The sequence below is a fragment of the Rhinolophus sinicus genome, linkage group LG15 (assembly GCF_036562045.2).
Source record: "Rhinolophus sinicus isolate RSC01 linkage group LG15, ASM3656204v1, whole genome shotgun sequence".
Classification (NCBI taxonomy): Eukaryota; Metazoa; Chordata; class Mammalia; order Chiroptera; family Rhinolophidae; genus Rhinolophus; species Rhinolophus sinicus.
Window position 1 is genome coordinate 22,943,652 of NC_133764.1, and position 20,983 is coordinate 22,964,634.

Consider the following 20,983-nt stretch of genomic DNA (forward strand, 5'->3'; position numbering starts at 1 on the left):
CTTTACATTCCTTCTATAATAATTCTAATTTCATAGGTATTATATTTCTGTGCCTTATGGGGTCTAAAGAAAAGGTCTTTTGCTCTTAGAAGGAAAAGAAAAAACATGTTAATTTTTTAAAATGTTGACTCCTGTAGATATTTCAAAACTACTTAATACTATGGGATCAAATAGTTGAAGAAACTAGAATAGTAAAATTAGAAAGTTTTACGTGAAAGTCATTAAGTTTCAATAGTGATTAAGTAAATAACTCAAATCAGTCCTCCAATTGACAACAAACTAGAAAAGCTGGACCAAATTAAAAAAAAAAAAAAATCTGTTGTAAGGCATTAGAGACCTTTTAAGACAATGAAGAATTATGGGCTAAGATATAGAAAAAGAAGGAAACCCAAAGAGGTGAGCCTGCCATTTGAGGCCACTTTTTCCCTGGAGATATCTTCTAGTTTCAGAAGAAGCAGTTGAGAAACTGGCTAGAGTTTTCAACAATCTTACAAGAATAAAAGGACAAAACTTAGTTAGACTTCAGGGCTTGCTGAGTAGAGTGCCCTGGGAAACCTCCCACATTTCAGTTTTGGATCTTGAAGGGACTATACTTTAGGAGCAAGAATGAACTACAAATAGACCAGCACTCACAGGGACTAAATCTCAGCTTCAAAACACTCAACCCTTGATTCAAGCAAAATGTTCTAGGATTGCTAGTGTCCCTAGCCACCAGCAGGAAGCAAATATCAATTCTCTCCAGAGAAAGATCACATCCAGAATCTCAAATTATTTCTGTTAATTTTTCAAATGCAATATCAAGCAGCCAGTTAAGAATAAGCAGCATATTAAATTACATGATTGAGAATCAAGAAAAATAAGTCAGTAGAAACAGACCCACAGAGGGTTTAGATAATGGATCTATCAGACAAGAACTTTAACAATACTAAATTAATTCAAGGAAATTAAAGATAAGATTGAGAATTTTGACAGAAAACTGGAAACCATAAAGAAGAAACAAATGAGAAATCTAGAACTGAAAATGCAATAACTGAAATTAAGAAGTCAATAGAGGAGTTCAACAGCATATAAATGAAGTTGAAGAGAGAATTAGTGACTGGAAGATACGTCAGAAGAAAATTCAGACTGAAGCATGAAGAAACAAAAGGATGAAAAATAAACTTCAGAGAGGCCTCTGGGTCTTCAAATTTAAATATATATATATATATATATATATATATATATATATATATATATATTTTTTTTTTTTTTTTAATTATATTAGGTTACAGGAAAGGTTAGGGGAAAGGTTACAGGATTTTATTGGGGAACAGTGTGTACTTCCAGGCCTTTTTTCCAAGTCAAGTTGTTGTCCTTTCAATCTTAGTTGTGGAGGGTGCAGCTCAGCTCCAGGTCCAGTTGACGTTGCTAGTTGCAGGGGGTGCAGCCCACCACCCCTTGTGGGAGTCGAACCGGCAACCTTGTGGTTGAGAGGATGTGCTCCAACCAACTGAGCCATCCGGGAGCTCAGCGGCCGCTCATCTCAAGGTGCCGTGTTCAATCTTAGTTGCAGGGGGTGCTGCCCACCATCCCTTGTGGGAGTCGAGGAATTGAACTGGCAACCTTGTGGTTGAGAGCCCACTGGCCCATGTGGGAATCGAGCCGGCAGCCTTCAGAGTTAGGAGCATGGAGCTCTAACTGCCTGAGCGACTGGGCCGGCCCCTGGGTCTTCAATTTTTTACGAATGGGAAGCAGACTGAGAAAGCTATTCATTTGTAACATTTGTTATTTCTAATAAGAAGAGAGATTTTTCAGAGAGCAGAGCCAGGAGCCTAGAGAGCAGAGCTAAGAGCAAAGGAGCCACAGATTAGGAAACCACTCCCAGGGAGCAGAACAAGACCCTAAAAATGAAACCAAACCAAAAAAAAACTAAATGAAAAATCATTCCATAACCCTGGAGTAAGGAACCCTGACCTGACAACATATACTTATCTGGATTTCAGAATTTCTGTGGGCCAATGCCTGCTATGTACGCCCATCTTCTCTTCTTTGAACAGGAGTATCTTTTACAATTATCCTCTCCCCATCTCATCATTAAATGTTGGGGGTGTTGGGGGCAGATAACTTGTCTTTTTTAGTTCCCAGATCTGTGGATCAAGAGAAACTGCACCTAAGTTGTTGCACCCAAGGAGTCTCATTTGCTTCTGGACATGACTCATGAGAAAATGGACCTCAAATCTGATGCCATGAGTGAATGGATGACTTTAGGGGTCTGGGGAGGGGGTGAGTCTATTTTGCATGTAGGAGGTATGTGAATTATTGTGACCAGAGGGAAGACCATAGTCAATTGTTTACAGAGATGGCCGCACATACTCCTCCCATCCTTATATGTATATCCCTTTCGCAGTGTGACTTTGCCTTTCCTCCCATAAAGAGGTCGCATCTCTTTCCCAGCCCTGAATCTCAGCTGGCCTGTGGCTTGCTTAGACCATTAGAATGTGGTCAGAGTGCTGGTGTGTAAATTCTAGAGCCTAGAGTTATAAAGTCTTGCAGATTCAGCCCTCACCCTCTTTGAACACTACACTAAAGAAGCCTGGTCTAGCTTATTGGAAGATGAGAAGCCACATGTAATAGAGCTGAGCTGTTCCAGTCGAGGCTCCCTAGACCTACCAGACAACGGTCAACACAAGTCATCAGACATTTGAGTGAGACCATTCAGCCCCACTTGAGTAACCAGATGATGCTATGCATGCGAGTGACCCCAGGCAAAACCAGAAGAACTGCCCAGATGAGCACAGCATTATGAGCAAATAAAATGGTTGATGTCCTAAGGAAGCCACTGAGTCTTGGGGTGACTTGTTACAGCAAAAGAGAGCATAAAAGATACAGAGCATAAAAGATATATGGGATACAGTAAAATGATTTAACATCATGTACTTCGAGTCTCAGAGGAAAAGAGAGAGAGAATGGGACAGAAGCAATATTTGAAGAAATGGAGCAGAAGCAATTCTTGAAGAGATAATGGCTAAGAATTTTCCTGAACTGATAAAAGATACCAAGCACAGATTCAAAAAACACTATGAGCCCCGCAGGACAAGTATAGAAAAACCTACATTTAAGCTTATCTGAGTAAATCTGCCACCTCACTCCACTAAAAAGAAAGAGAAAATCTTAAAGCAGCTGGAAAAAAAATATTACTTTCAAAGGAGTAACAATAAGATTGATAGCTGTCATCTCAGTAGAAACAGTGAAAGCCAGAAAATATTGGGGTATTTTTTAAGTGTGAAAGAAAATAATTGCCAGTGTAGAATTCTGTATCCAGTAACAGTATGCTTCAAAATTGAAGATAAAAGTCATTTGAGTATAATAATATCATATATGCGGTCATGTGAACCAGGAAAACATCTAGTCTGGAGCAAGTTGTACATTTGGCTGTTTGGAGTTCATGGCAGTATTTTGCCCATTTGTGGGATTTGTGTGTGTGTGTTTTCAAAATATCTTGTTCTTTACCCTTGTAACGCTGGATGTTCATATGTTTTCATATTCATCAATTAATATTGGTTATGTAACTAAGAATACAGTCTCTTAAAAATAGACAAGGTCATGAGAAAATTAAATACCATATGATCTCACTTATATGTGGAATCTAAAGAACAGAATAAATGAGCAAACGAAACAGAAATAAACTCAGAGATACAGAGAAAAAAACTGATGGTTGCTAGATGGGAGGGGGGTTAGGGGATGGGGAGAGGGTGAAGGGATTAGAAAGTACGAATTGGTAGTCAGAAAACAGTCATGGGGAGGTGAAATACAGTATGGGGGATATAATCAATAATGTTGTAAAAACCATGTAGGGTATCACGTGGATACTGGACTTATCAGCGGGATCACTTCATAGATTGTGTAGATGCCTGACCACCACTGCACTGTACACCTGAAGCTGATGTCGAGTAATATTGAATGTTAACTATAATTAAACATATATATGTATGTATATATATATATATATATATATATATATATATATAGTTATCTTAAAATGTGTATACATTTTTTTGCTACTGTGTGTGTGTGTGTGTATATATATATATATATATATAGTCACGGGATGTAAAGTACAGCATAAGGAATATAGCCAATGGTATTATAATAGCTATGTATGATTTCAGAGAGGTAGTAGACTGGGAGGGGGGTTATCACTTTGTCAGGGTGTAAATGTCTAATCATTACGTTGTTTTATACACCTGAAACTCACATATTCAAAAGTTCACATATTCCATTCCATTTAATATAAATTAATAAAATAATAAAATAAAAATGATATAGCAAAATTAAATACCAAAACTTATTTTAGAAAAAAGGCATTTATATAAGCATGGTTGTCTATGAAAAGTAAGAACTGGAAATTATTAAACGTGCATTAATGACATGACATATAAATAAAATAAACAATGAAAAAAATAGACAAGGACATGAACTATATTTGATTCATTTTTGTATTCCTACTGATTGACATGGTCCCTGACACTTCTAGGCATCTGCCTGTTGAAATTAAAGCAGCTTTTCAGGATAGAAAAAATGCTTACCACTTAAACATTTGTTTTATTTTCTTCCCTACATATAGGTCCAAGCTGAAGTCCCTGGCTCTCCTATATTTGTGATGAGACTGGCCAAACAGTCTCGTCACCTTGAGGTGCAGATCTTGGCAGATCAGTATGGCAACGCTATCTCTTTGTTTGGTCGTGATTGCTCTGTACAGCGCAGGCATCAGAAGATTATTGAGGAGGCACCTGCTGCTATTGCTACTCCAGCAGTATTTGAACATATGGAACAGGTATGTACATGAAAAGCTCTAATTTTTGTTTTCTTACACAGAACTACTACTCATTCAGTTCATATACCTATCTGAGCACAGTGGGATTTCTAGCAGTGATTCTGGATCGTTGATAAGATTATATTCTTTTCCAGTAGAAATAATTCTGCTGTTCTCCCTCTAGGAGAGTTGCCAACGAACATTTCAAGCTCTGAAGTAGTTAACACTTTTGAAAAAAGAAAAATCAGTGTACTGGTTTGAGTAGGGATAAAGAAGAAAAATCTTTTGGGATTTTTAACCTTATTGTTTGATTTTTTACTTATTTTTTTTTTTTAACAAGCTCATGATAAACAGATAGTTCCATTTTTTTAGATTGATTATCATTGAGTTCTCAGACAAATTTATTCAAATCCATTATCTCTTAAAAGATCCTCTAAGTATCTTTAAAGTTCACATATTCCACTTATTTATTTATTTATTTATTTTTAATTTTATTAAATTGGGGATTATATTTTTGTAGAGAAAATAATCTCTGGGCAATCTTGCAGGTCTCTTGGAAATAGTTGTAGTTTAGTGATTTAACATGGTCTTTTCTGGAATTGTGACTCAGTTTTCATCTTATTGGAGATACATTTTCTCTTTTTTTCTCCTGAGTTCCAAACAAGCTACACATGGGGAAATTTAATTTGTGTGTGTGTGTGTGTGTGTGTGTGTGTGTGTGTGTCGAGACATTCATTAACTGCTGTAATAAAGAGAACTTCCAAAATACCATGGCTTAACCAAGGTATAAATTCTGTTTCCCTCTCATTGTAGTTTAGAGATGAGCTGGTGCTGGGGACCCAGGTTTATTGCTGTGCCCTTCACTAGGAGAGGGGTCAGCAGACTACAGCTCACAGGCCAAATCCAACCTGCCACCTGCTTTTGTAAATAAAATTTTATTGGAATACGGCCATGCTAATTTATTTATGTAGTATCTATGGCTGCTTTTTCGCTGCAAGGACAGAGTTGAGTAGTTGTGACAGAGACTACATGGTCCACAAAGCTGAAAATAATTACTATCTGTCCCTTTCCTGAAAAAGTTTGGCAATCCTTGCCCTAGAGTGTCATCATCTTCATGATTAAAGCCAGCTCACAAGGCATGCTCACTTTGTAGCCGGGGGTGTGGGGGTAGAGGACATGGAGGGCAAGCATCTAAAAATATGATCTAGAAGCCACACATATTACTTCTGCTCACTTTCTATTGGACACAATTCAGTTACACAATCACGCTTAGCTATAAGGGATGTTAGGAATTGTAGTCGCTAACGGGGTGGCCATATACTCGGCTGAAATTCAGGAGATCCTATTACTAAATGGATGGCACAAAGGAAAATTAGTACTAGAGGGCACTTAGTAATCTATGCCTCTGGCTGCCCATTATCCTTTCACACCCTCGTTCTCACTCTTAGAACATCCTTAGCCTTTCCCCAAAGAAGACAGCGCAAATCCAAGATCCCTAGGTATGTACCATCCTCTCCATTAAATGTGCATGTGGCTTTTCATCGGCCAATAACCTAAAATACAAGTTATCTACCCCTTGTCATTCCTCCTTTCCCCATGTACCCAATATACAGTGGTGGAATAAGAAACAGGGTAAGTCCCATTTGGAAAAAAGAAGAATGAAAATATACACTGATCAGTGCTTCAGAGCGATTATCAAATCTTTCTAGGCAGGAATTGCATGTAGCAGAGTAATACCTCAGTTAGCCCTCTGGCTGCCCCTGGTTCTACTCTGAAAATAAATCCCTTGCCCATTGTCCCTCAAGCCACGTGGCTATGTTCTCTGGGAAGTTCTTCCCTCTGTAGTTGTCTCAGTGACTGGGCTTTGGAGACTGTGCTTGTTTGGCAGAGCTTCACAGCTCACTTCTTGCTGATGCAGGATTGGGGCCGCAAAGATGACTCCAGTTACCAATCACAGGCTTTTGAAGGTCAGGTGTGTGGTTTGTTTACAGTTCCTTCACAACAGTACGTTTCTGGACTGTTTTCTTCCAGCTTCAGGTGGGAGTAGCCATATCCCAAGATTTCTAGATACAGTAACTTTTTTTATTTGATCTTCGACACTCAGTTACTTCAAGGTGAGAATCTAATCTGGTTTCAGGAACAAAAGCACTAGGTTTTTCATATTCTGACTTTTTCTAACCTTTTTTCTTAGGGCTTGGTTGGTGTGTTCCAATTATTGTTGGGCATAGTTTAACCAATGTTTTCTTATGCCTAACAAAGGCACTCTCCAGTCTGCAGTGTCTGGTTTTTCGCTCCCCATGACCTTATTGCTAAGTCAGCATCACATACGTTAATTTTTCACATAGTGGCATCCTACCTGAACTTAATAATTTCTGTATTGATAAGGTGCAGGTTAAGTTATTGCATTAAAGAGATCCATAAAATGCAACCCAGATAAGATAGAAATGTATTTTTCCTTCCCATCATAATCTGAGGTGAGTTCTCCAGGGCTGGTGGGACAGTTCTGCTTCATGAGGCCATTTTGGGCTTCAGGTTCATTCTGTTTCGTTCTGCCATTCTTTGTATGTTCTCATCTGCGTGGCTGGAACTGGCTTGTGCTGTCATGTTCATGTGCCAGTCCACGGAAGGGAAAAGCCAGGAACAGAGGACAAGCACTTCCTTTTCAAAATGTGATTCACCAGTGCTGACAGGACATTGGACAACCCTTAGTCACTAGCTGTAAGAGAGGTTGGAAAATCTAGTTTCTAGCTGGACAGCCATGTTTTAGGAAGAATGCCAGGAATACTAGAAACAAGGGCTCAGTGAAAAATCTGCCGCAGTGTTTTTTTTACCTGTATGTGCTTATGTCTGATAGGGCAAGGTTGCCTGTGATCCCAAGTGAAAAACACTCTTTTCCTCCAGCTTTGAATGGAGTTTGTGATCCATGTCCAGGGATCTTCTGTAATAATCAAAGGGTGAAATTTACTCTCATGTGGCTAAAAGCCTTTGGTGGCTCTTAGGAACACTTGATACACTTGTCTGGGAGCGGCTACAGATAAAGCGGTGGTCCACCAGCTGGACAAGATGAGATATTTACGTTTGCTTATCTTTCTTCTTTGAGTGTGCGGTGAAACTTGCCAAAATGGTTGGCTATGTGAGCGCGGGAACTGTAGAATACCTCTACAGCCAGGATGGCAGCTTCTTCTTTCTGGAACTGAACCCTCGGCTCCAGGTGGAGCACCCGTGCACAGAGATGGTGGCTGATGTGAACCTCCCTGCAGCACAACTCCAGGTGAGTCACCCCGATCTTGGCTCAGAGTGTTGCCCTGAGATTGTCAGACATGCTTGAAAAACTGGCTTCACCAGTGTCTCATAAGAGAGGAGCACCTCCTATCTGAGTCTCATCGAATGTTCATCTCTCGTGCTGGATGGGTTGGGATGTGTGGGTTGGTTTCCCTGAAGGGGTACAAGTCTAGGAATATTCTGTTTTTTCAGCCAGATGCATCTGATAAAAACTATGATACTTTAGAAAGAAACTTTAAACATAATATGCTTTACTCAATTGTAGTTTTTTTCAATTGTTTTAATTATAGAAAAACGGACAACTTTGTAATTGTCCTCTACTCCTTCTTACTAGTGTTCTGTATTGAAGCAGTTCTACATCAGAGTGGTGGTCGAGGTTTTTCCAGGCAAGACTGTAGCAGCACCCATTTATTTTTATAATGTTTAAAGTGCTAGCTGTCAATGTTATGTTCTCCATTCAGCCCAGGAAACAAAAGTTACGGGAGGTAGTAATAGTTCATGATGAAGTTTGATATTTTTTGCATCTAACATATTCTTTGCCCACATTGGGAACCCTTTCTGGGTTCCATTAAGGATGAAAGATTTCTTTCCTTTATTTATTTGTTTTCTCCAGTGGTTTGTGGGCATAACTGTGAGATAATTATGACATAGTCAGGACTTTTTAGCTGTCTGAACTTCTTGGATAGTGACTGACACTGTACTCTCCTTCCATTGGATATTTTCATTCTGATCCCTTGATGGAGAAATGAGACGGAAACTCGTGCCTATTGCATTAGGAATTTGGGGCGTTTTTAGGAGTGGGAAGTATTTAACAACTTACCTGGATGACATATTTTGTTTCAAGTAACTTAGAGTTATTTATATTTGATGAGTGTAGAATACAGGCTATAAAAATAGAATGTTTTAGGTGGTGGCTACTAAAATGAAAAATCTTGGAGGTAATCTGATAGCCTCCACATTTTACGTAACTGAAAAATGAGTGATGTGTGTTTTATTACCTTTCAGATTGCCATGGGGATCCCTCTGTACAGAATCAAGGACATCCGTATGATGTATGGGGTATCTCCCTGGGGCGATGCTCCCATTGATTTTGAAAATTCTGCTCACGTTCCTTGCCCAAGGGGCCATGTTATTGCTGCTCGGATCACTAGTGAAAATCCAGATGAGGTAACCCATCACTTCAAAGGTTTACATTTTTTGTGAACATTAATATTGAGATGGTACCTGAGGGCTATACTTGTGAACTATTTTGGGACTTCCTCTGGAGAGGGAAATTTGCAGAGGTTTCATCAGAGCAGACACAGAAGTGGTCACTGCTCCATTGGTCATTTCCTCCTACTGTAGTCACTATGGAGTCCTCAGAGGCACTGGACGTTGGCTCTCAAGTCTTTATGATCTTTGTGCATCTTTTCTTCTTTTGTGTGTGATTAACACAGAGCCTAAACAATAACTATACAACTGCCCTCTTCCTTGAAACTAGAACATGGTCTCTTCTATTCATTCTTTAACAGGGTTTTAAGCCCAGCTCAGGAACAGTTCAGGAACTGAATTTCCGCAGCAATAAGAACGTTTGGGGTTATTTCAGCGTTGCTGCTGCAGGGGGACTTCATGAATTTGCTGATTCTCAGTTCGGTCACTGCTTTTCCTGGGGAGAAAACAGAGAGGAAGCAATTTCGTGAGTATGATAGTGTTTGATTGCGTTAAAAAATAAATCTGTGCTAATCTTCAGTGAGGGTGTGGAAATGGGAGTGAGAATAATTTATTTGCTACAAAAATACTAATATGAGCAACCTTTTTGAAGAGATAGGTCTTCAGTTGTACTTGCATTCATGTTGTGTTAAATTATGCAATGTTTGGCAGGTGTTTTTCTGTTTGTTGTTCAAGCCTTTTCAAATATTTTTGCTTCCAAATATTTTTGATAAATTACAAAATTGATTGCTTTAAAGATATCATTTTCCCATGAAAACAGTACTGTTACGGGAGAGAGGGAGGTTCTTGACCAAGATTTTAGTATCATATAAATCATAGATAAGATCTGTTATAAGTCATTAAAATATAGGTATAGCTGTAAATATCCTATAGTCATTTAAAATAATAAAATTAAACTGCTTGTTACATGCAAAGGGCATCAGGGAACTGTTCCCATTGCTTATATAAGAGACTTTAGTGTTCTGTGAAATATACATAGTTTATCCAAATATAACTGGTATAGCATGTGTTATTAGTTAATATTATATTAAACATAAACATTAAATATTAACTTAATAGCAATTTTACTTGTCTAAAAAGTAGGGCTCTAGGAGGTAAATTTGACAGTTTAGATATTTTAGAATATCCAAAATTGAACTCATTCTGTCCATTTTTTAATTGTCTATTTCTTTATACCAAGCATTTCATATACCATTCCCTGACCTTTGGACTATACACATAGAGTACCGTGTTACCCTGGAAATAAGACCTAGCTGGACAATCAGCTCTGATGTGTCTTTTGGAGCAAAAATTAATATAAGACCTGGTCTTATTTTACTATAATATAAGACCAGGTATAATATAACATAACATAATATAATATAATATAATATAATAGCAGGTCTAATATAATATAATACTGGGTATAATATAATATAATACAATATAATACCGGCTCTTATATAATGTCATATCATATCATGTAATACCAGATATAATATAATATAATGTAATGTAATATAATATAATATAATACCAGGTATAATATAATATAATGCAATACAATATAGTACCGGGTCTTATAAAATAATATAAGATCGGGTCTCGTATAAGACCAGGTCTTACATAATATAATATAAGACCTGGTATAGTATAATATAATGTAATATAATATAAGTAATATAATACCAGGTCTCATATTAATTTTTGCTCCAAAAGACGCATTAGAGCTGATTGCCCGGCTAGGTCTTATTTTAGGGGAAACACGGTAGTAATCAATAAGTATTTATCAATAATGTGTGTTTTTTTAATGTTTTTAGAAGTAGGGAAGTCTCAATTTTTCTCTATTTTGTCCTTTCTAATTCTTCCTAATTATTCAAAACTACAAGTGGAGTTTTTCAAAATTAAAACAATGCCACCAGAAAAACCATCTGGTATAAAGTTGCCCTTTGTTTCCTTTCGCAGTCATCCTGTTTTACCAAAGGGAAGTTTTATGCTAGAGCTTGCACACCAGTGGTTTTCCAACTAGTCACAGCCACAGATGTGTTTGATTGGCGTGTTAACGTTTTTAAAACTGCCAATATTTACAAATTAGAAGATTAAAATAAATATATGGATTTCTGCCTTTTCTTTAAAAATGGGATGATAATGACAACGTTGGTTTTATATTCCACTTGGCAAAAGTTAACTAGAGCTTTGTGTGACTGCTGCTTTTAGAGGAAACGTGAACTGTCTAGTGCACACAGCCTCCGTCCAGTCTGATTCATTTACACTCGTTTACATTCTCACATTCTCAGAGTGGCCTCTGCTGGTATTTAGGTTTACAGTCCTGATTAGGCAGACCACGGAGTATTTTCTGCAGTACGTATCCTAGGACTTGGTCCCAAAGCCTCACTGTACTTACTGACCTGATCTGTGCACTTCTCTAACTAGGTGTAAAGAACTACCTGTAGGTTAATTTTTTAGCGTGTTAAACATATGGTCTCTAAATAAGCTTCTTGTTTATTCTTTCTTCATAACGTTCTTCACATTCATATTTTTATTCTTCTTTATATACTTTTTCTTATAACATTCATAATATTCTTGTTCTCTAGAGTAGCCCCAACCTGTACGTCCAGCATTATTTCCCATAGATCTTAACCTAAATACCATGAGAACAGGACCATGTCTGTTTTGTTGCTGCTGTATCCCCTGAACATAGTAAGTGTTCAGTAAATGTTTGTAAAATGAATGGATTTGCTACGAGTTCCCATCCTTATATCCTCTGCTTCAACCATAACGTTCCATGAACACAACCCTCCTTTCCGTTTGTTCTTGATATTCCCTCTGTCCATTTATTCATTCATTCCATTAAAAAAAAAAATTGCTGAAAATCTACTGGTCATGGGCATACAATGAGGACCAAAACAGGGTCTCTGCCCTCATGGAACTTTAGAATCCAGAGGAGGAGAGGCAAAGAGTTAAACACATGTAGTACGTTGTTCGCTATGATAGTGGGATTACATAAGGGTGCTGTAGGAGCATATAGCTGAGTCAGCTAACTCGGTCTGGAGAGGATCAGGGAAGGTTTCTAGCAGGAAGTGGCTTCTGGACTGATACCTGAAAATTATAGAGGAATAAGCCAGGCCAAAAGAGGAGGGTAGAAGTGGGAAACTGAATAATGTTCTAGGCTGAAGGAATGCCTGGTCCACCTGGAATATTCCTGTCCCAGTCATATTCTCAGCTATACTTATTCTGTGTCAGATTCCACATTCTTCATGAAATCATAGGGAGGTGTATTAATATTTTCTACTTTCTTAGAACCTCTCCAGCACTTGGCTTATATCTCTCTATTCTACCATGTATTTTGAAAGCGATTATTGTATCTATATTCTCTCTCCCTTATGTTCCTACTATGTGTCTCGAGTCTGTGAGGTGCCTAAGTATTTGTTGAAGTAAGAACAAATACTGCTCTGTGGAGGATAGACACCAGGCAGAAATATACAGAAAAACCCCATAGTATTTGAAATTCTGTTAAGATTAGATTATTTTACACTTAATTGGGAAGTACTAAAAATAATGAGCAAGTCATTCCACAGACATCTAAAATGCAACTTAAAAAAAGGCTCTCTCACATGAAGTGTCAGGCTGATACCTGACTGTACCCAGCCAATTGCCTCACTGTATGGAAACCTTTAAATTAAGGTCTTAGCATGGGTCAAAATTCATTGAACAGTATACTTAAAATAGTATATTTTATTACTTGTAAATTATACCTTATTAAATAAATAAGGTCTAAGGAGAGGAGAATTATTCTCTAATTCGAGTTAGCCAGCAATAAATGCTTAGAATGATATAAATCTAGTATATGAAAGCTGAGGGTGGTTTACACATAATTTGCTCTATACTCCATGTAATAAAATGCATGTGATTTGCTGATACACTTATGGTAATATCAGTCAGAATTCATAAGTTTACTGACTTCTTGCAAATTATCCTGTCTGGAATGCATGTGAATGAGCACACATATATTTACACCCTCATTTGTTCTTTGAACTGTCTGTCCCTCTCCCCTCCCTCCTACGACTCCAAAGCATTCTTTAAAATGTTTAAAAAACACTAAAACCTTTGTTGCTGAGAAAGATGTTTCTGTTCTGTTCATGTTTCTGTTCTTCTCCCAGAAACATGGTGGTGGCTTTGAAGGAGCTATCTATTCGGGGTGACTTTCGAACTACAGTTGAATACCTGATCAAATTGTTGGAGACTGAAAGCTTTCAGTTGAATAGAATTGACACTGGCTGGCTGGACAGACTGATCGCAGAAAAAGTACAGGTGTGTATTTCTCTGTTTGCACAAACAGCTTCTGGGACACGGTTTTTATAGGCTTGTGGTGTGATCAGTCTATGTCACTAGATAAAATTTATCTGATTCTAATGTAAATGGTTCTTGATCTACTTGGTAAAAATCTAGGAGTCAGTGTAATTTTAGCACTGTAAGAGTTCTTGTGTTACACAGTCATTTTATATGTTCTAGTATTACTTCCTGGGGTACATTTGAAGAGAGGCATACAGGATTGAGATCCTTTCTCTTTCCTCATTTGATGTTAAATCTGGCTCAAGAGTTATCAATTTTTACATCTACCTATCAAATACTGATGATGGAGGCCTCATATAAGTCAATAAAGTTACCCCTTATTCCTGAATTGCTAGGCTATTCTAAATTCCCCAAGATTTCATATAAAATCATTAGATTCGTGTAAATTATCTGAAGGTCCAAATTTTGATTCTACGTATACTGTTTTGCTTTGAGATTAAATCTCTCTACCTCTTTGAGTTTATGTCTGACAAAAGCTTGTTTTTGAGCTGCTCTTTGCTTGGCTCAGTGGAAATCTTAGGGAGAGTGTAGGGAAAAGTGTTTTTCAACTCTATCCAAATGAGGCCTTTATTCAAATTCTAAAAGTAAATGTGTTTTTATCTCAAAAATCATTTGGGCGATAAGGATGGAGATTCTTAATGCTAGCTGTATCTTCACAGCAAATTTGAGCCTGATTTCCACTGAGAAACCATGGTGCCAAGTGACCGTGCTTTGGATCTGACCTCTTTTTCTTCCTTTCAGGCAGAGCGACCTGACACTATGTTGGGAGTTGTGTGTGGGGCTCTCCATGTGGCTGATGTGAGCTTGCGGAACAGCATTTCTAACTTCCTTCACTCCTTAGAAAGGTAGGCTCTGTTTCTCGTGGGCTGTGCAAGCTGACCAGGGGTCCTGAGTACAGGACTCAAGTTCAAAGAGCCATTTATTCTTCTGTCTGTTTCTGGAAGCTTGTGAGTGCTACCTGTTATTCACTGACCATGGAGGCAGGGGAGAGAAGGGATGTAGGAGTTTATGACAGATTATCTTGGTACTCTACTATAGTTCTAGACATTAGCTTATACCACAGTTAGAATGGGTAGCTTTTAAAAACTGGAATCCTGCTGAACTGCACATTCCGTCCAGTACAAGCATCAAATCTCTCCAAACCCTAGTGATAAAAATCTGGTGTTTCTAGCATTGAACCCTAAGTATTTCATATATTACCTGCAACACCTTTCAGGAATCAGTAATTGAGGCTAATAGTCAAGATGACCTCAGGAATCTTCCAAGTAGAGGATCAGACTGTAGGGGGCTAAACTAATTTCTAACACTGGCTCTGGAGACTAAACTTTGCCTTTGAGTCCCTGGAGGAATGGTCCAAGGGGTTAATCATTTTAAAGCACCTTAATCACAGGCATTTTATTTCCTTCTATGTTTAGACTTCTATCAGCTCCCTTTTGAGGTGTCTGAAAGGAAGAAAAGAAACAAAATTTAAAAAATTGAAGAGATTTCACAGTTATTCAAGTCTTATGATAAATATCTTTCACTTTGTTATTCTCATGGAAAAACCTTCAGCAGCTCACATTACCCTTCTGTATGAAATCTAAATCCCTCAGTGTGACTTTCAACTCCCTGTATACTTTGGCCCTTTTTTACTAGGCCAGTCTTACTATTTCTATTTATCAACATCCAGTCTCGATGCCAGTTAAATGGTTTCCCTACTGGTGTACAGATGTGTCATACATGATCTCCTTTACAAGCTTCCCCACCTTTTTAATATGTTTTATGTATTATTTTTATTTATTTAATTTTTTTTGTTTTATGTATTCTTAAAATTTGTATTTTGAAATAATTTCAGACTTTTAGAAGAGTGCATGAATAGTTCAAACGACTTCTATATATTCTTCACCCAGATTCACCAATTATTAACAACGTACCTCACTTGCTTTATCACTCCCTCTCTCAATTATTATCAAAAGTCTTTCTCAATGTTTCCCTTCTTGGCAATGTCCTTCCTTTCCCCCCCACCCAGCCATTTTTTTTTAAGACCCCAAATAAAATCCCAGTTGCCAGGAGTACATGAGGGCTGGTTGCACGGGAGCTTTTTTCTTCTTTTAAGTTTTAATTTATTTTTAAGAATAGGTATTATATTCACAGGGTTCAAAATTCAAAAGGCACAAGAATAGTGAATAGTCTCCTTCCCTCTGTTCCCTGTCTACCCAGTTTCCTTCCCTGTCATCAACCTCTGTTACCAGTTTCTTCTGTAACCTTCCGGACATACTGTACATTTATATAAACATAGACATGCAAAAGTTGTTTCTTCCTGCCCCCTATTTTTTAAAACACAAATGGTAGCATACTCAGGAACTGTTCTACACAATTTCACTTGCTTTTTTTCATTTAACAGTATAATTTAGAGAGCATTTCATATTAGTACATAAAAGGCTTCATTTTTTTTTTTTTTTAATGGGAATATTGGGAAACAGTGTGTTTTTCCAGGACGCATCAACTCCAAGTCCAGTCGTTGTTTTTTCAATTGAGTTGTGGAGGGCACACCTCAGCTCCAAGTCAAATCGTTGTTTTCAATCTAGTTGTGGAGGGTACAGGTCACTGGCCCATGTGGGAATCGAACCAGTGACATTGGTTTTATGAGCACTGCGCTCAAACGAACTGAGCCACCTGGTCGCCCCTCATCTTTCTTTTTTAATGGCTGCATAATATTCCATTTTATGGCTTTGTCATAATTTATGTATCAGTCCCTTACTGATGGTCCTATGGGTTGTTTCCAGTCTTGATATTTCAGGAAATGCTATAAGCAGTAACCTTTAAGATTTCCTTATAAACTTTTAGAACTTTCTAGGAGTGCCTCTAATATTGTTCTTTCAGGGGTCAAGTCCTTCCTGCTCATACACTTCTGAATACAGTAGATGTTGAACTTATCTACGAGGGAGTCAAGTATGTACTAAAGGTAAGCTAAACCCTACCGAAGCCTTCACCTTACTTTTTATCTCTCTTCTTTAGCTTGGTTTTCTTAGGTCAAGAGATAGAGAGAGCATTTGGTTTACTGTAGGGCTGGGTGTAAGTGAAATTACAGTCATTATTTGTGTCAATAGCCTGAAGCAACATTTGATGATTTTTCTGAAAATCTTTTAGTTGTTCCTCAACCTCATGTGTACAGCCAAGACATAAAGGAGACAGAGAACAGCCGGACTAGGGAGAAGTATCTAAGGTCACCCTGTTTGTTTATGGCAGGGCTGAGCCATTCCCAGACACCAATGCTAAGAGCACCAGTGCCATATATTTCCTTTCTCTCTGACAGATCCTTTTTACCTATATTTTTGAGACACTGGATTTTGTCTGGGACCCCCACCTGGAAGGGACACTGACCTGTCTCTTCTGGTTGTCATTCCCTACAGGTGACTCGACAATCCCCTAACTCCTATGTTGTGATCATGAACGGCTCATGTGTAGAAGTAGATGTGCATCGGCTGAGTGACGGAGGGCTGCTCTTGTCATATGATGGCAGCAGTTACACCACATACATGAAGGAGGAAGTGGATAGGTGAGTGGCTGTTTGAGGTCCATTTGCTGATCATTATATTAATATCAACCTTTCCTCTCAGGAGTCACTAGCTCTTGGGATTTTTCAAGGTCTTTTTCTGGTATTCTGTTTTAATGAAAAGAAATCAGTACCTGTATTTAACAAACATATCAAGAGTACAAAATATGTTTATAGTGAAAAACACTGTCTCTCTGCCACTCCAATGTGGGGAGACAACAAAAACATAAGTTCCCCTCTTTATAAGCAACTACTGTTAACAGTTTCTTATGTATTTTTGCAGAAATTTATATATGGATCTATGAGTTACATATATGTACATACCATGTTTTTCTTTTAAATGCATTCACAAATAAAAATAGCCTTTAGATACTGTTTGCACCTTGTTTTTTCCTTAACATATATTGTAGACTATTCAACACCAATCATTCTGTGTTGTTGTGGCAGTTAAATGAATTAACATTTGAAAAGTGCTTATTAGAACATTGCCTCGGAAATGTTAGCTGTTCCATCATCATCATCATCTTCGTGGTGGTGATTTTTTAAAATAGAGATGCCTGCTCTTTTTAATGGTCATGTAGTATTCCATTACATATACGTACCATAATTTATTTAATCTGACGCTTATTGAAAGAAATTTTGGTTAAATAGCACTGAAAACAAAGATGGAATGAATATCATGTGCATTTGGGTGTATAGAATAAAGTTTTCAATTTTTTTTTTTAAGATTGTTATTCTGCCATTCTCCTTTACAACCTGAGGTGCTTTATTCTCTTGCATATTCCCACTTATCTCCTAGATATCGTATCACAATTGGCAATAAAACCTGTGTGTTTGAGAAAGAGAATGACCCTTCTGTGATGCGCTCACCTTCTGCTGGGAAGTTAATCCAGTACATTGTGGAGGATGGAGGCCATGTGTTTTCTGGCCAGTGCTATGCTGAAATTGAGGTCAGGGTGGTGATTGGGCTTTTGGGTCATGGGAGGGAAAAGCGAAAAGGGCAGGTGGGGAAAGGGTTGGTTGGGATGGACTAGACTGAAGAGTAACAGAAAGGAAATAGAAAAGGAAAGGAGGGAGCATCAGTTTGTTTAACTGGGATTATGAACCTTAAGATTTTAACAACAATTAAAGGCTCACAGTTTTTCTTTGACAGGTGAGGAATGTCTGGCTCTAAAAATAGATACTAGGAAATAGCCCTGAATGAGTGTTAACTATTGTGCTAAGTGTTGGTAATGCAGGAAATATATGATCGTTAGAGTGGGGCCGCAAAATAGACAAGTAATGAAATATGAATTCTGATAGAGCCAAACACAGAGTACAAAGGCCACCTAACCCAAATCAGTGTTAGCTGGGTGGATGTGGGTGGATAGTAAGCAAAGCCTTCCTGAAAGAGGGTACTTTCGTCTTAGTTTGAAAGATAGGTAGTAACGGACCAGGTGAAGAAGGGCTGGGAAGAATGTTTAAAGGTGGAGGAACAACATGTACAAAGGCACAGAAGCAAGAGAGTATGGTATATTTAGGGAACTGCAAGTACATATCAGCATTGCTTGAGAATGGACTAAGGTTTAATGGGAAAAGGCAAGCAAAGATGATAAATAAGTGAACAGAATTGGAGGTCACAAAGGACCTTATAAGACGTACTAAGAAGCTTAGACTGTCCTCAAGGCAGTGGGGAATCATGGAAGGATTTACAGGGAAAAGTGATATTATAAGATCTGGGCTCTAGAATGATTGTTTTTAGTGACCTTGTTGGAGGTGTATAGCAAGTAGGAAAATATGTTGAGAGGTTTTTGTAGTATTCTAGGCCAGAAATGATGAGGGCCTAAACCAAAGAGATGGCAAGAGAAGATTTTTGAAAGAGGTTTAGAAGGTGTACTTGGCTGGGCTTCGTAATTTGGTAGATAAGGGAGAAAGAAGAATAAAGAAGGACCCTTAGGTTTTAGCCTGCATATTTTAAGTAGACAGAGTGAGCATGTAGACCCACAGGTCTGAGGAGGCTGAATTCATCATCACTTCTAAATACAAAACAAGTAAAAACACAAACTATGGCAAAAACAGATTTAAACATTAGAAACAGGAAATGTCAGTCGCTGTCACTGATCCCTAAAGCTAGGTGCTGAGAGATTTTCTAATCAGCTTTCTTGGTGGTCTCTTGGAGATGCTGATAGATGCTCATTTTTCTGGATTGAATAAGATATAGTCCAACTTAAATGTTGAGGGGAAAACTGACTTCTTTACATCATTCATCTGTGTAAAGAAAGGCCAAACTCTACTTTTATTTATTTTTCATTGTAGGTGATGAAGATGGTAATGACCTTAACAGCTATGGAGTCTGGCTGTATTCATTATGTCAAGAGGCCTGGAGCTGCTCTTGACCCTGGCTGTGTAATAGCCAAAATGCAGTTGGACAACCCCAGCAAGGTCCAGCAGGTGAGTAGGAAGGAACTTTTAATATTGCTCTCCAAGAGCTGATTGCATGGTAGGGGTAATTAGGAGGGGCAAATGATTTCAATGCTTGCTTTGCCAGTTTTTCTTAAGCTTTCCCCCCATAATCTTATGCCTTGTATTTGTGCCTATAGTTTAATGGAACTCAAGTTTGCAAGAGTTACTACAATACTAAGATTCTATGATTTTTTTTTCATGATTCTTCCTTCATTGACTTCTCCTCTTAGCTGGGTGTGATGAAGGGATGTCTTGATTTTGAATGACTCTAAGTTGCAGTGGTGTTTTTGTATCCTGAGTAGAAGGTAGTGGTGACTTGATTTCTCATTGGGGTTGACAGGCTGAGCTTCACACGGGTAGTCTGCCACAGATCCAGAGCACAGCACTCAGAGGCGAGAAGCTCCATCGAGTGTTCCACTATGTCCTGGATAATCTGGTCAACGTAATGAATGGATACTGCCTTCCAGATCCTTTCTTTAGCAGCAGGGTATGAATCACTTCTCTTGGGGAAGGGATGTAAAATAAGGTAAGGTACATGTTCTCCATGATAGTTTGAAAGTTGTATAAAGACTTTAGAGGGAGGGAAAGAAAACTGTTTGGCCTGGACCTCTTTCATCTATAGTTGTGGGATTTGAAGTCTTTAAATCCTTGCTTCTTATCCATATCATTGACTTCCTATCTGATTGGTTTTAAACCGGAGAACAAGGGAGGTGTTAGAAGCTTGCATTGCAATTTCGAAGGAAGTACTATGTGATAGTGAATTTAGATATATCGTTTTATTTTGGGGATTGTGTTAATTTTGTCTGGATCCTGTTTTATTATTTCTGTCTTAGGTAAAGGACTGGGTAGAGCGGTTGATGAAGACCCTCAGAGATCCCTCCTTACCTCTTCTAGAATTGCAAGATATCATGACCAGTGTCTCTGGCCGCATCCCCCCCAATGTGGAGAAGTCTATCAAGAAGGAAATGGCTCAGTATGCTAGCAACATCACATCAGTCCTGTGTCAGTTTCCCAGCCAGCAGGTATCTATAGAGTAACACTGTCATTTTCTGCTGGAGTTCCTGCCGTAGGATTCCTTTCTGTTTGGCTCCTCCTTACTACCTGGACATTGTGCTTTTGCAAAAGCGTATTGACCATGTACTCCATAGAGGTTTGTCCTTGGGGCCATGCTCTAATTAGAGGTATTTTTGTGAATTTAAAGTAGAGGGATATTTGCAGTTTTATTATCAGAGACTTCCTTCCTACCTCACAGCACGCTTACCCTTTGCCTATAAAGCAAGTTTACATGTCGGGAGTAAAGCTAGGCAAATGGAGAGTCAAGTTGAATTTTGACCGTAAGCATGTTTTGCCTGTCATGACCTCTGGTAGTTTTTGTGATGCACTCATTAGTT

At 38.3% G+C, this 20,983-nt stretch overlaps 1 protein-coding gene across 17 annotated transcripts in view; it reads left to right on the forward strand.

The window, feature by feature from the left end:
- ACACA (acetyl-CoA carboxylase alpha) overlaps positions 1-20,983 on the forward strand; it is a 268,765-nt gene that overhangs the window by 95,466 nt on the left and 152,316 nt on the right. For all 17 annotated transcript variants that reach the window (XM_019732514.2, XM_074320146.1, XM_019732521.2 and 14 more), the window contains 12 exons: positions 4,604-4,813; positions 7,893-8,063; positions 9,080-9,241; positions 9,586-9,749; positions 13,423-13,573; positions 14,357-14,460; positions 16,478-16,559; positions 17,008-17,153; positions 17,950-18,100; positions 19,446-19,580; positions 19,933-20,079; positions 20,426-20,614. In XM_019732514.2, coding sequence (XP_019588073.2) covers positions 4,604-4,813; positions 7,893-8,063; positions 9,080-9,241; positions 9,586-9,749; positions 13,423-13,573; positions 14,357-14,460; positions 16,478-16,559; positions 17,008-17,153; positions 17,950-18,100; positions 19,446-19,580; positions 19,933-20,079; positions 20,426-20,614 — 1,812 coding nt within the window. The remainder of the gene's footprint in view (positions 1-4,603; positions 4,814-7,892; positions 8,064-9,079; positions 9,242-9,585; positions 9,750-13,422; positions 13,574-14,356; positions 14,461-16,477; positions 16,560-17,007; positions 17,154-17,949; positions 18,101-19,445; positions 19,581-19,932; positions 20,080-20,425; positions 20,615-20,983) is intronic.